The 12,875-nt window shown below is 47.4% G+C and overlaps 1 protein-coding gene across 2 annotated transcripts in view; it reads left to right on the forward strand.

Annotated features, from left to right (window-relative positions):
- The window catches only part of APPL2 (adaptor protein, phosphotyrosine interacting with PH domain and leucine zipper 2), a 28,068-nt gene that overhangs the window by 12,969 nt on the left and 2,224 nt on the right, over positions 1-12,875 (forward strand). The window contains exons 6-20 of one of the 2 annotated variants that reach the window (XM_083400207.1): positions 287-325; positions 417-475; positions 1,432-1,578; positions 3,101-3,183; positions 4,317-4,475; positions 5,764-5,952; positions 6,723-6,765; positions 6,861-6,917; positions 7,051-7,139; positions 8,053-8,211; positions 8,315-8,367; positions 9,085-9,259; positions 11,145-11,181; positions 11,314-11,454; positions 11,902-11,949. In XM_083400207.1, the coding sequence (XP_083256333.1) occupies positions 287-325; positions 417-475; positions 1,432-1,578; positions 3,101-3,183; positions 4,317-4,475; positions 5,764-5,952; positions 6,723-6,765; positions 6,861-6,917; positions 7,051-7,139; positions 8,053-8,211; positions 8,315-8,367; positions 9,085-9,259; positions 11,145-11,181; positions 11,314-11,454; positions 11,902-11,949 (1,478 nt within the window). Of the gene's footprint in view, positions 1-283; positions 326-416; positions 476-1,431; positions 1,579-3,100; positions 3,184-4,316; positions 4,476-5,763; positions 5,953-6,722; positions 6,766-6,860; positions 6,918-7,050; positions 7,140-8,052; positions 8,212-8,314; positions 8,368-9,084; positions 9,260-11,144; positions 11,182-11,313; positions 11,455-11,901; positions 11,950-12,875 lie in introns of both variants that reach the window. The other variant, XM_083400206.1, reaches the window with a different exon arrangement.

The raw sequence follows: 12,875 nt of genomic DNA on the forward strand, positions 1-12,875 counted from the left end.
TACTGTTCAAGGAGGATTGCTAGTTCAGTTAAATGTTTGCAAAAAGAACATTTCTGCCACTGTTCTGCTGCATAATATCAACCTGGGACTGAAGCAGTTCTGGGCCAATTAAGGAAATAAATACATGGCACATTTCTTTGCATGAAGTCAAGTAGTTGCAGTGGAATTTGAGAAGAAGGTCACTGCGAATGTTCAAAGTTTTAATTGGCACATCTCTGGTCATCTCATGGAAACTTTGCACTAATGTGCAAACCCTTTGTTGTTGCCTTCTGCTTTTTCCTAGAAGTAAGCACTTTGAAGGATCTCTTCAGCCTTGCCAGCAATGGTATGTTTTCACATTGGTCTTTCATTTGACTGAAATTTTGCTGACGGTGTGCTTGAGTGATGATGCTAAACTGTGCCTTCGATGCTTGCAGAACACGACGTCTCCATGGCAAAGTACAGCAGGCTACCCAAAAAGAGAGAGAATGAAAAGGTAAGATACTCCAACATCTTGGCACATTTGATAAGATGAATTTTATGTAATGAAAAGTCCTCAGCAGGGTACAGTTCTGTGAACACAAGAAGCTGCCATATCTGGCTCTGTATTGTTTACTCAGACTGACAGGAGCTCTCCAAGATTTCAGACAAACTGAATTTTTTGTGTGTAAAGCAGATACTTCACCATTGCCCTTTCCTAAATGCTAATATAGGATGTTTGAGATGGTTTTTGGAGCGGGGGGGGGGGGGGGAGAAAGCGAAAGGTTTTGTTAATGCATATGCAAATAACCCCAATGTGGTGAATGGTGTATATACATCTTCCACATGATAAGTACAATTCTGAGAAGGGTGTGATGCACCCAAGTCTCTTCATAATGAATCACTATAACACCGGTCGGGAAAGACCTACATTGGCTCCCAGTACATTTCCGAGCACAATTCAGAGTGTTGTTGCTGACCTTTAAAGCCTTAAACGACCATCGTTTAAGGAGTGTCTCCACCCCCATCGTTCAGCCCAGACACTGAGGTCCAGTGTTGAGGGCCTTCTGGCGGTTCCCTCATGGCGGAAAGTGAGGTTACAGGGAACCAGGCAAAGGGTCTTCTTGGTGGTGGCGCCCGCCCTGTGGAATGCCCTCCCTTCAGATGTCAAGGAAATAAACAACTATCTGATTTATAGAAAACATCTGAAGGCAGCCCTGTTTAGGGAAGTTTTTAATGTTTGATGTTTTATCGTGTTTTTAATATTCTGTTGGGAGCCGCCCAGAGTGGCTGGGGAAACCCAGCCAGATGGGAGGAGTATAAATAATAAATTAGTAGTAGTAGTAGTACTATAGTCACAGTGATTTCAGTGGCACTTGGGTGTCATTTAACTGCCTGCTCAATGCACTGCTGACCCCGTCTTGCAGTGGCTCATCTGCTGACACTTGGCTGTTCCTTTCCTTTATCATTCAGCTTAAGGCGGAAGTTGCCAAAGAGGTAGCCAGCGCCCGGAGGAAGCAGCATCTCTCGTCACTACAGTATTACTGTGCCCTTAATGCTTTACAGTACCGCAAGAGAATCGCCATGCTGGAGCCCATGCTGGGATATACGCGCTCCCAGGTACATATCCTAGCTGCAGCATCTTGGGCAGCAAACCCTTCTTCGCTGCAGCTGAGCTTGTTGGAAACCACTGAGCATTGTATGGTTCAGTTAAAAACTGCTGGCAGGACAAACCCAGCACTCCCTGACACGTCAGACCAAGGTTGCATCCACACCATACATTTAATGCACTCTGATGCCATGTCTGCAGAACGGACGATGGCAGGATCCCCAAGGGTATGCTATTACGGGGAGCTAGCTTCAGGCACCAGGCCCGTTCGCAGACCAGTTCTGTGTCACAAAGTGTCAGCTTTCAGGGAAAATCAGCTCCCTCCCACGGGGCAGCCCAAAAGTTCTTACCAAGCCATTTACTCAATAATTCACAGAGAACGACGAGGGAATGCAGCCTTCCCAAAAATGGTGTTGCTCCAACTGAGCTCCCCTTCCCTTTCTAGCAACAGCACTTCCCCTTATGGTGGCTGCCAGGGGCTAATTGTCTCTGAATCCTTTGCTCTTCAATTTTCAGCACACACTGAGTTCTGGGAGAAGGGATGTCAGATATGCTCTCCAATGATAACGTGTCAGCTGTCTGCTCTGTCTCTGGCTCCCTCTTCTCTTCTCCCAACTCTTCTGTTCACCTGTCTCTGAGCTGTGACCTTCCTCAAACCACTGCTGTAATTCAATACTGCCTTCCTCTTCTCTGGGAAGTTCAGGTGGAGAGTGGGGGACAGTCTCCACCATTCCTCCTCCGTCTCATCCCCCTCAGTCCAGTCCTGGCACAAAGCTGTCTGCATACATAACCTGAAGGCTGGCCACATCAACTGTGCCGCCTGGGAATCAATCCCTTGCAGACAACTGCAGTGTCTGAAGACAGACAGTCAGGTTGTGTGTCCACAGCAGTGACCAGAGGAGAAATAAACCCTGAGAGGAGCGCAGAGAGAAGAAACACTCTGGTGCACCTATAGCAGCAAAACCAGACGCCTTCGTCTGCCACAGTTGCGACATTACATGTCTCTCCCTTGTTGGTCTCTACAGCCACAGCAGGCTCTGTAACTCTCCAACAGTTTGACTTTACCCCCGAAGGCGAACTCCTCCATTGTCTCCTGAGACAGACAGGTGCCAATAATAATCCTGGAAGAGGGCATGGTTGACCGGAAAGGACCCTAGACAGAGTGTCCCATACCAAGCAATGTTTTGTTGCAGGGTCACATGTCTTGTTCTCTTTCTAAGATGTAGACCACAATGGGGAACCTTTGCTCTTCCAAATGCTGTTGAACTCCCACCAGTCCCAGCAAATACAGCCATTTGCCTGTGATGATGAGAGTTGGGAGTTCAGCAACATCTGGAGAGCCAAAGTTCTCCCTGCCCCTGATATACCCTGCTCCCTAGCCAACAACTCCTTGACTCCCAGTATGAAAGACCAGTTTGTTGGATCATATAAACCCCAGTGTCCCTCCTCCTCCCCTCGCATGCTACTGCAAGGAGTTTTCCGACAAAAATATTCAGGAGTCGTGTGTGCTCTCCCTCTTTTTATATTCTTCAGATTAAGTTTTTTAAGAAGGGAGCTGAGATGTTCACCAAAAAAATGGACAGCTTTCTATCTTCAGTCTCAGGCATGGTTGAAAGGTAATGGATCGTCCCAGCTTGCTTTTGCCTGTTTGCTCTTTTTTGCTGTTTCTGAGAATGAGTGTGCTATGACTGGCAGCAACCATGAGGTCTGACACCAGCAGTCATAGCCAGGTGGGGCCCTGGCCAGGGGTCCCCATGGCTTGGAAGGACCCCTCACCTGCCTGATTCAGATATGACGCCCTCCACAGCCTTCAGTGAATTTGGCAGCAGGGCTGCTTTTGAATGGGAGTCCAGCTTCGCTCCGGTTCAAAAGTACTGCTACCCGTACATGGCTGAAGTGTTGCCTGGTGCCAGTGGAGGACAGTGAGTGATGCTGTGACTGTCAGAGCAATGGCAGAGAGAGCCTGTGGTGCCCATGACTGGCCTAGGCAGGGCTGCTCTCAGTCCTGGTTAGGGAGTAGAGGGTCTTATCATTGTCACCATGCCTAGGAGCTCCCCCCCTTCCAAGTCTGGCACCAGCCTGGCAGCCAGAGGATGCAAGTGTGTCTAGAAAACCATGTTGCTGCTTCTAGGATTAAAAAACACGCATGAAAGTGCGCTCTTACATTTCCACTTGTCTCATTTTAAGTGCCTGGAGAAACATGTAAATTTTAATAAATTGTTTGTTTACATTGTTTAATAAACATGTACATTTTAATAATTTTTAAATAAATTGTTACTACTTTTTAACAAAGTATTACTAATATATTGTGCATCTCTGATGAGGTGGCAAGGGAAATCTTGGGATCTGACTCTTTCTGAACGCAGAAGAAGTGTTGAGAAACCAAAAACATTTCGACAAGGTATGGTTCCCATATATCAGCTAGGTAAATAGAAGGGTTGTTCATCTCAGGCCTCCCGCCACTCATGCTTACGTATGGAGAAGATGTGTCACAGATAGTTGAAGCCTTGGGGGTGGTTCATTCAATGAACCCGTTATTTGACCGTGTTCCTGCTCAGTTCCTTATAGATGACTGATGTGTGCGTGTAATGCTCTGCAGATTTTGTTGCAGTTCGTCCATGCCATTTTATTATAAAACCAATCAAATGTTCTAAGGAAGAGAAAGGAAATGTATGCTCTGCATCCGTTGGACAGCCTAAGCAAGCAAGCTATGGCCATGAAGTGCTTTGATGTTTATTCTCTCCTGTAGCGTACAGGGAGAATTGGACACTGAGGCAGAAGCTATGCGGGTATCTCAGCAAGATCTGCTTTCGGTTGGCGAATCAGCGTACACGCCTGACTTTGACGCAGCGTCGCCTCTCATCAACAGAAACCTGATTCAGAAGGCTGGCTACCTTAACCTTAGAAAGTAAGGAAGATTCCTGGGAGGGAGTCATGTCTTGGCATGGTAGACGGGCTAGTACTCTAGCTAGTTCGGTGGGTTTTCAAAATTGCGACCGTCAGAGCTGCTTCTCCAATTAATGCTAGCAGCAAGAGCACCCCCCCGTCCTGAACGCACGTGGGGGGAAAACAACGTTCAGCGGCACCAGGCACCCGAGGCTGGCCAGAAGCAGGGGAGGCAGCAGCAGATCGGTCGGTTTAACAGTAGGAAAAATCGATACGGGGGGGGGGGGGTGGCTGGGAAAGGACACAAGGCTGATAAGGAGGAACACAGCACAGGCACTCGTGGGAAATGACGCTAGCTCCCAAATAGGGACAAACAGCAGCCTGATGCAGCACACAAGCCAACCGCAAAGTGGACAAAGCCGAAGCAACCGGAAAAACCCCCGCCCCAACCGCAAAAGATACTTCCCTGCTTCCAGCTGACGAGAACGGACGACCAAGCGATCCAAAAGCGATCTGGAGCCCGTGCGAGGAGAGAAAGGGGCGAGCCAGGGCAGCCCTGACCTTAAATTGCCCTGGCCGGCCCCGCCCCCTCGCCAGCCAATTGGCTGGCCCGGGGGAGATGCATAATAATTAAGGCCGGGGAATCCCTGACTTTCCCGCGGGGCTTCCCAGCCCCGGGAGACTGTGGTCGCGGGCGAGAGCCCACAACCCCACCCCCTCTCGAGCTCGGGAGTGGCTTTTTCAAAATTGCGACCTAAGGTTCCTAAAAGTAAAATGCTACATCTAGTACCTCAGCTCGGGGGGGGGGGGGGGCGGAGGTTATGTGGCCCTCCACGTCTCCTTTTCTGGACCTCAGAACTCCATGTCTTTCTCAAGTGCTGATGCCTGAGATCTTTCCTGTTCCCCTGCAGATGTTGTCAAGGATTGAACCAGGCTTCTGCATATGCGAATCACATGTCCCTTCCCCCCAAAATGTGCCAGAAAACCAAAGAGCCAAAAGAGAGTAAAAGCAGCGACTAGTAGCTGTCATGATGTCCCTTGTGCTGTGGGATAATGAAAAGTGCCTGCATGTGCTTTTGCCACAATACAAAATTCAAGTCCCACAAGATGCCTTGTTGACATTACAAAAAGATAGCGGGAGTCTTAAAATGTGTGCGGTGAAGCGGGTGGGTGGGATTTGACCTTAGAAAACACATGCTGCTCAGTTCCCTTTCCTGAAAGGATTGTTTTTTGGCTGTGAGGAGGGAGTGAATCCTGCTGCTTTGCTGCTGGTGTGAGGGTGACACCAAAGCTCTGGTCTTTTCCTACAGCAAAACAGGCCTAGTGACTACAACCTGGGACAGGCTGTACTTCTTCACTCAAGGTGGGAACCTGATGTGCCAGCCCAGGGGAGCCGTCGCCGGGGGACTGATCCAGGATCTGGACAACTGCTCTGTGATGGCAGTCGACTGCGAAGACCGACGTTACTGCTTTCAGATCACCACTCCTACAGGGAAACCGTATGTGTTCCGGGTCTTCTGCTAGGGAGCAACTGTTGTTGTTGTTGTTTAGTCATTTAGTCATGTCCGACTCTTTGTGACCCCATGGACCAGAGCACGCCAGGCACTCCTGTCTTCCACTGCCTCCCGCAGTTTGGTCAAACTCATGCTGGTAGCTTCGAGAACACTGTCCAACCATCTCGTCCTCTGTCGTCCCCTTCTCCTTGTGCCCTCCATCTTTCCCAACATCAGGGTCTTTTCCAGGGAGTCTTCTCTTCTCATGAGGTGGCCAAAGTATTGAAGCCTCAGCTTCACGATCTGTCCTTCCAGTGAGCACTCAGGGCTGATTTCCTTAAGAATGGAGAGGTTTGATCTTCTTGCAGTCCAAGGGACTCTCAAGAGTCTCCTCCAGCACCAGAATTCAAAAGCATCAGTTCTTCGGCGATCAGCCTTCTTTATTGTCCAGCTTTCACTGGACCATAAAGAAGGGAGCAACTACCCTACCCAAAACAAGGCCTTGCATCTTTCAGTCTGGCTGCATTAACTGAGTTGCCTTGAGCATAAGCCTCACCTTCAGGGAGGTCTCTAGTCACCTATAGAATTTTTTTTGTGGGGGTGGAGGAAGCTCCACTGAGTTTCTGGGAGTCCTTCCACTGCCTTCTGCTAGCTCCGTCAAAGATGGCTGAATAGAAATGTAGGTTGCCTGTTAGTTGGGTATGTAGTCTCTGCTTCAAATCCTTTAATGGGGCAAGGAAAGAAAATGATGGTGTGGTTTTTGTTTTCTTTTACAGAGGGATAACCCTTCAGGCAGAAAGCAAGAAAGAATATGAGGAGGTGAGCACATTTCACTTTGTTTCTACTCACGAAATTAAAATTCCAGAACTAAATTGAAATCTCTGGCATTTCTCTTTCTTGTTTTCCTCTTCCAGTGGATATGTGCAATCAACAACATCTCTCGGCAGATCTATCTTACTGACAATCCTGAAGTAAGTAGGTTTTGAAATGAAATGCTTTGATAACTCAAACAAGCCCCTCACATACAGTAAGATCTGTGATTCAATGTTTGCTTGGGTAATATCGCACAACTTCCTTTAAGGCTGTGCTTCTGCTTTGCTTCAGGCCGTTGCCATCAGGCTGAATCAGACAGCGCTGCAAGCCGTGACGCCAATCACGAGCTTTGGGAAGAAGCAGGAAAACCAATCCCCCAGGTAACATTTTAGCCATCTTAGTCTGGAGAGGTTTGGATGCTCCTTCCGCAAAGAAAATTAGCACCTCAGGAAGAAGGCCAGTCTAACTTTTGACGTGTTGGCATTCTGCAAGCATCGCAGTTTTGACAGAGGGAGCAAGTGTTCCCCCACTGTGTTCTGAAGCAGTCCCTTACGTGAAAGGCTCTTCCACAAGTTTCCTGAATGGATAGCTCAGCTGTTACATTCTAATCTACACGTGGTAGATAACTGCTACCTGCATCATTCAGTTTCATGTGCAAATTGGATCTTAAGCAGTCCCAACTCTGGGTAAACACCCTTATTGCAGATCTTAGACAAGTGCCAACAGTAACAACATCCAGCACCTATTAAAGATGCATTGCCGGTGCCTTATTTCAGTGGGTTGTGTTCCTTCATTTTATCTTAGCCCAGGCAGAGTTATCTTTCGGATTCTCATCTTTTCCTTTATTGTATGGTGATTATAAGATTGATGTTGTTTATTTTGTTGTGCATTGCATCGAGACGGATAGTGGTAGCCAACATAAATGCATTAGGTGGCTAGGTGGCTCTCGGTGCTTGGGAACCCCGCAGAAGGGATTTTGACAGGTGGGCAGTACAACCCACCTGTCCATCAGGAGATGTCATGTGATTGACAGGTGGATTGTCCTGTAAAAGCTGACCCCCCCCCCCTTGCATTATGATTTAGTTCCTAGTTATGATGTCTTAGTTCCTTGTTTAAAACACATTTTAACTATCCAGAATTGGATGTTGTTGGTGAGGATGTTTAAATGTCAGCTCAGACCCTGACTGAATGCTCACTCGTCCGTTCTCTAGGAATCCTCCCTCCCTTCCAGCTCTCACAGCGCTGTCTTTCTCATATGGGGCCATCTTCTCTGTCTCTCTCCTTTTGCTTTAGCCAGGATGTGAAGAATGTGGAGATGCAGAATGACTGGGCAGCCCCAAACGAGCCGGCCAGCATTCCAGAACCCACCGAGTTAATTGCACCCGGAACGCCAATTCAGTTTGACATTGTGCTTCCCGCAACGGAGTTCCTGGATCAGAACAGGGGTGGCAGGTACAGCCAGCGAGAGTTTGACAAAGTGCTCCCTTTCGCATTTGACTCCTTCTCTCAGGTTGGCGAAGTAGCCTTAACTCCTGCCCTGTGTGTATTTTAACAGGCGCACAAACCCATTTGGAGAGTCAGAAGATGGCAAGAAAGAGGATGAGGCAGGTGAGAACTGACTGGGGATTGCTGTTCATAAACTTCAGTCTTGTTGAGCCCCAAAGCTGTCTAAAATTACAAGGTCTGTTGTAAATTTGATCCATGGGGTAAACTCTCTTCAGTCACAAATGGTGCCCCAAGCTCCACTTTTTAGGTGGGACCATGGTCTTTGTCAAAGAGGGGAGACCCTGTGGCCAGATACTGATAGCCTACAGCTTCCACCATCCTTGACTATGCTGGCTGGGGCAACAACATCTGGAAGGCCACAGGTTTCCCCATCCCTGGTTTGTCTTGTGAAGAACACCCACCATCCCACATTCCTGCAGATGGCCAAATGCTTCTGAGTGCTCACAAGCAGGGGGCAAGGGGATAATGGAAACCTGTAGCCCTCTTTGTTGTTGTTGGACTGCAACTTCCATCAGTGCCCTCCAGCTTGGTCAGTAGTTAGGGATGATGGGAGCTGGAGTCCAAGAATACACAGAAGACCAGAAGTTCTGCATCTCTGCCCTACAAGATTAGATCTGCGACCCATTCACACTTTCCCATCACTGCTTGAAATCAAGAAGTGAGCATCCATAAATGGGAAACTGCCATGAGAACATTCATGTTGAAGAAGAGAAATCAGCATACAAGGGGGGGGGGGGATCAGATATCCTATTAACTTGAGAGGCAGGATAAACAAGGAGAAAGTTGCTCTGTCCTCTTTTTTTATTTCCTTTCCCCCAGATTCGCTCTTGCAGCAGATGTTTGTAGTCCGTTTTCTAGGATCGATGGCGGTCAAATCCGACCACACGGTTGAGGTGATCTACGAAGCAATGAGGCAGGTGCTGGCGGCTCGGGCCATCCACAACATTTTCCGCACAACGGAATCCCACCTCTTGGTCACCAGCAACGACCTGAAGTAAGCAAAACTTCCTCGCTTGCTTTCTTCTTCTGCATGGTCTGCATTGATGTGAGGTCTGATGAATCTGTGAGCTGATCCTGTGAGCGGGCTGGAACTCATGAAGAGGGTACTCTTGGTACTTGCTAAGGCCAGCGGGAGGAGATTACCTTTGCTGATGTCCTGTTCCCCTGTGTCCCTCCAGAGGCCTAGGTGTCCCTGACTGATGTGAGAGGGGATAGCTCCTCTTCCCTGGTTATTAGGAACCTTTGCTGGATCCAAAGACCTTCGGTTCATTAGGATTCAACTCCTAGTTCTCATATGCTACAGTACCTTTAATCCCTACCTCTTTTGGAAGTAACTATCACGGAATCCTATCACTGGGGGGACGCGGGTGGCGCTGTGGGTAAAACCTCAGTGTCTAGGACTTGCCGATCGTATGGTCGGCGGTTCGAATCCCCGCGGCGGGGTGAGCTCCCATCTTTCGGTCCCAGCTCCTGCCCACCTAGCAGTTCGAAAGCACCCCTAAATACAAGTAGATAAATAGGTACCGCTTTATAGCGGGAAGGTAAACAGTGTTTCCGTGTGCTGCGCTGGTGCTGGCTTGCCAGAGCAGCTTCGTCACGCTTGCCACGTGACCCGGAAGTGTCTTCGGACAGCGCTGGCTCCCGGCCTCTTAAGTGAGATGGGCGCACAACCCTAGAGTCGGACACGACTGGCCCGTACGGGCAGGGGTACCTTTACCTTTATCACTGAATCCAGCTACAAGTGTTACCGATAACACTAGTTTCTGAAATACTTGCTTCCAAGGAAGCATATCTAGGATGGAAGGGTCAATCAAAGAATCTCTCAACAGTGATAGTGAACTGGTAACCTTTCAAGTGCTGTTGGAGTGCTATCGGCCGTGGCTAGTGGTCAGGAATAATTACCTTCCATCCAACATGTGGAGGGCTAAGAACCACAGAGAAGGGAAGCTTTTTGTTGTAGGATGAGACGTAGTGGAATGACATAATAGTACATGACATAATAGAAAAACATCACGTTGCTTTTTCATATTGCACTTTTAAGGTCTGGTGTGTGTGTGGTTTTGCGTATACAGTCCAGGGAGTGGGTGGGAATAAATACAGTGGTACCCCGCAAGACGAATGCCTCGCAAGACGGAAAACCCGCTAGACGAAAGGGTTTTCCATTTTTCGATGCACTTCGCAGGACGAATTTCCCTATGGGCTTGCTTCGCAGGACGAAAATGTCTTGCGAGTCTTGAGATTTTTTTCCGCTCCCCACCCCCTTTTTCTAAGCCGCTAAACCGCTAATAGCCTTTTAGCAGCTAATCTGCTAATCCCTTAAGCCTTTAATAGCCGCTAAACCGCTAATAGTGCTAATCCGCTAAGCCGCTAATAGGGTTGCTTCGCAAGACGAAAAAACCGCTAGACGAAGAGACTCACAGAACGAATTAATTTCGTCTTGCGAGGCACCACTGTACAGAGAAGAGGATAATGGCTATCATCAGCCTAAGTTAACTTGCTGAAGGGTTACAATAATTAAGGATTGGAGGGGGGACCTTAAGGGGGCAACCTTAAAAACTAAATAGATCAATGAAGACTGAGAATGTTTAGCAGCCACAGAATGATGAATGCTTATTGGAGAGGAAAAATGGAAGAAGACCACTTGCTACCCTCCCCTCCCCGGTTGTGGGAATGGAGTAATCCGGAAAAGGGCATGGCTGGTTAAGGGCATCTAGCAATCTCTACTCATTTTTCCTTTTCTCACAAGTAGCATATGAAGATGTGTCAGCTTAAGGCCCAACTTTCTTGAGCCAGATTAGGGCTCCTGTACTTTCTCTGCTGTTAAATCTTGTGAAGAGGACCTAATCTACTTTTTTTCCTCCCCTTTACACTAACAACAGATTAATAGATCCGCAAACCCAAGTTACGAGGATAAGTGTAAGTATATTCTTCCATTTCTCACAGTGCAGAAATGGCAGTCAGGGCTTTAAATGCCAAGTTGCCAGCTGGGGAAGCTGTTAAATGTTTACCTGCTTTAAGTCTTTAAAATTGTAAAACCCGTTTTTCCAGTTTGAACTTGCCAGTGTGACACAATTTGCTGCTCATCAAGAAAACAAGAGACTGATTGGGTTTGTGGTTCCCATCTCCGAGTCCCCAGGCGAAGAGTCCATGAGTGCTTACGTATTTGAGAGTAACACCGAAGGCGAAAAGGTCTGGAGATGCGTTTCGTTGCATGGTTTTTAGAATACATATTGTTCTAATTGTAGTCATCCGTAATAAGTTTTTAGTGGGCATTTAGCAAGTTGAGTCCATTTGCTTTGCTTAGTTTGCACACGCGCACACACACACACACTCCCCAAATATTCCTTAGCAATTCCCTTGATCCATTGCCCACTTGCTTAACCCTGTTGTGACCACATTTATAGACAAATAAGATTCTGAAAGAGAAACATCAGAGTTTATTTGTTATTACCTTATGCTGCACTGCTTTGCCATACATGTTTGGCCAGCAACTGGCTAAACTTCCACAAAGCCTATCTCCTGGTCTCAGCTTACTGTCTAGAACTGCTACCACATACTTCTGCTTTCCTGGTGCTCTAACCTGGGTCCTAGGATAACAGAAAAATTTCCTAAGGCTGATCTCTGCTTCTTCTGCAGATTTGTTATGCGATAAACCTCGGGAAAGAAATCATTGAAGCTCGCAAGGTAATGTTTCACTCTCCCTATCTATACAGTACTGAATCTTGCTTTTAAGCCTAAACTCTGGCCTCTGATGGGTGCCTGGATGCCAGCACTTTGCTTACCAGCCAGTTCAGTCCCACCTGTGCTTAAAAAGAAAGGAAAGGGGGGAATTAAAAAATTGTAAGGGGCAGGAGGCCCATAGGTGGTTCTATGTTGGGGATCCCAGAATACAGTGAATGGGACAAATGCAGGAAGCGATCATGGACGATGAAAAAATCATGACAGAGGCAACGCAGGTAAATTAAGTCAGGGCCTCAAATTGTGTGTTAGCCTGCCACCCAAACAGGAACTTTAACTGTCTGGGGTTTTTCTTCTACTGTTACTTGTTTGGATCCATTTCAGGTCTTCCTGTACATATTGAGAAATGCAAGTTTCTGCACCAACATTAAATAAAATGCATTTAAACATAAATTGAATGACAAAGGACTTAACTATTAGTTTCTCTGCATTTTTCAAGTACACGTTAACTAGCAGAGCATGTTGTACCCATAAAGCTCACAATATCAACCCAGTAGGGTAAAGAGTTTACAAATACCATTTTAGCTATATATAGGTGTTGGCAGGTACATCACCTTGCCCCTGCAATTGAAGGGGCCCAGAGCCGCGCGATATCACCATGCCATGTGCACCTGTGTTGCGCAGCTGCCAGAGATTTGGAGGGGGGGCACAGTCCCACATAGATTGTGTGCCTGGGTGTCGGCACATTGAAAATGAGCTGCAATTTCAGCTTTGTTTTTGCAGCATACTATATAGCCAATCCAAAGCACGCAAGGATCCTCATTGTGGAATGAAGCTTGCTTTAATCTAGTCTTGTCAATTCACTGTTTTTATCATCTTGACTTAGAACTCATTTAAGCAGTGTGATCTAGTGTTGTTTTAAAAGCAGGCAA

This window comes from Podarcis tiliguerta (assembly GCF_965153285.1).
Source record: "Podarcis tiliguerta genome assembly, chromosome: 10".
In the NCBI taxonomy this organism is placed as follows: domain Eukaryota; kingdom Metazoa; phylum Chordata; class Lepidosauria; order Squamata; family Lacertidae; genus Podarcis; species Podarcis tiliguerta.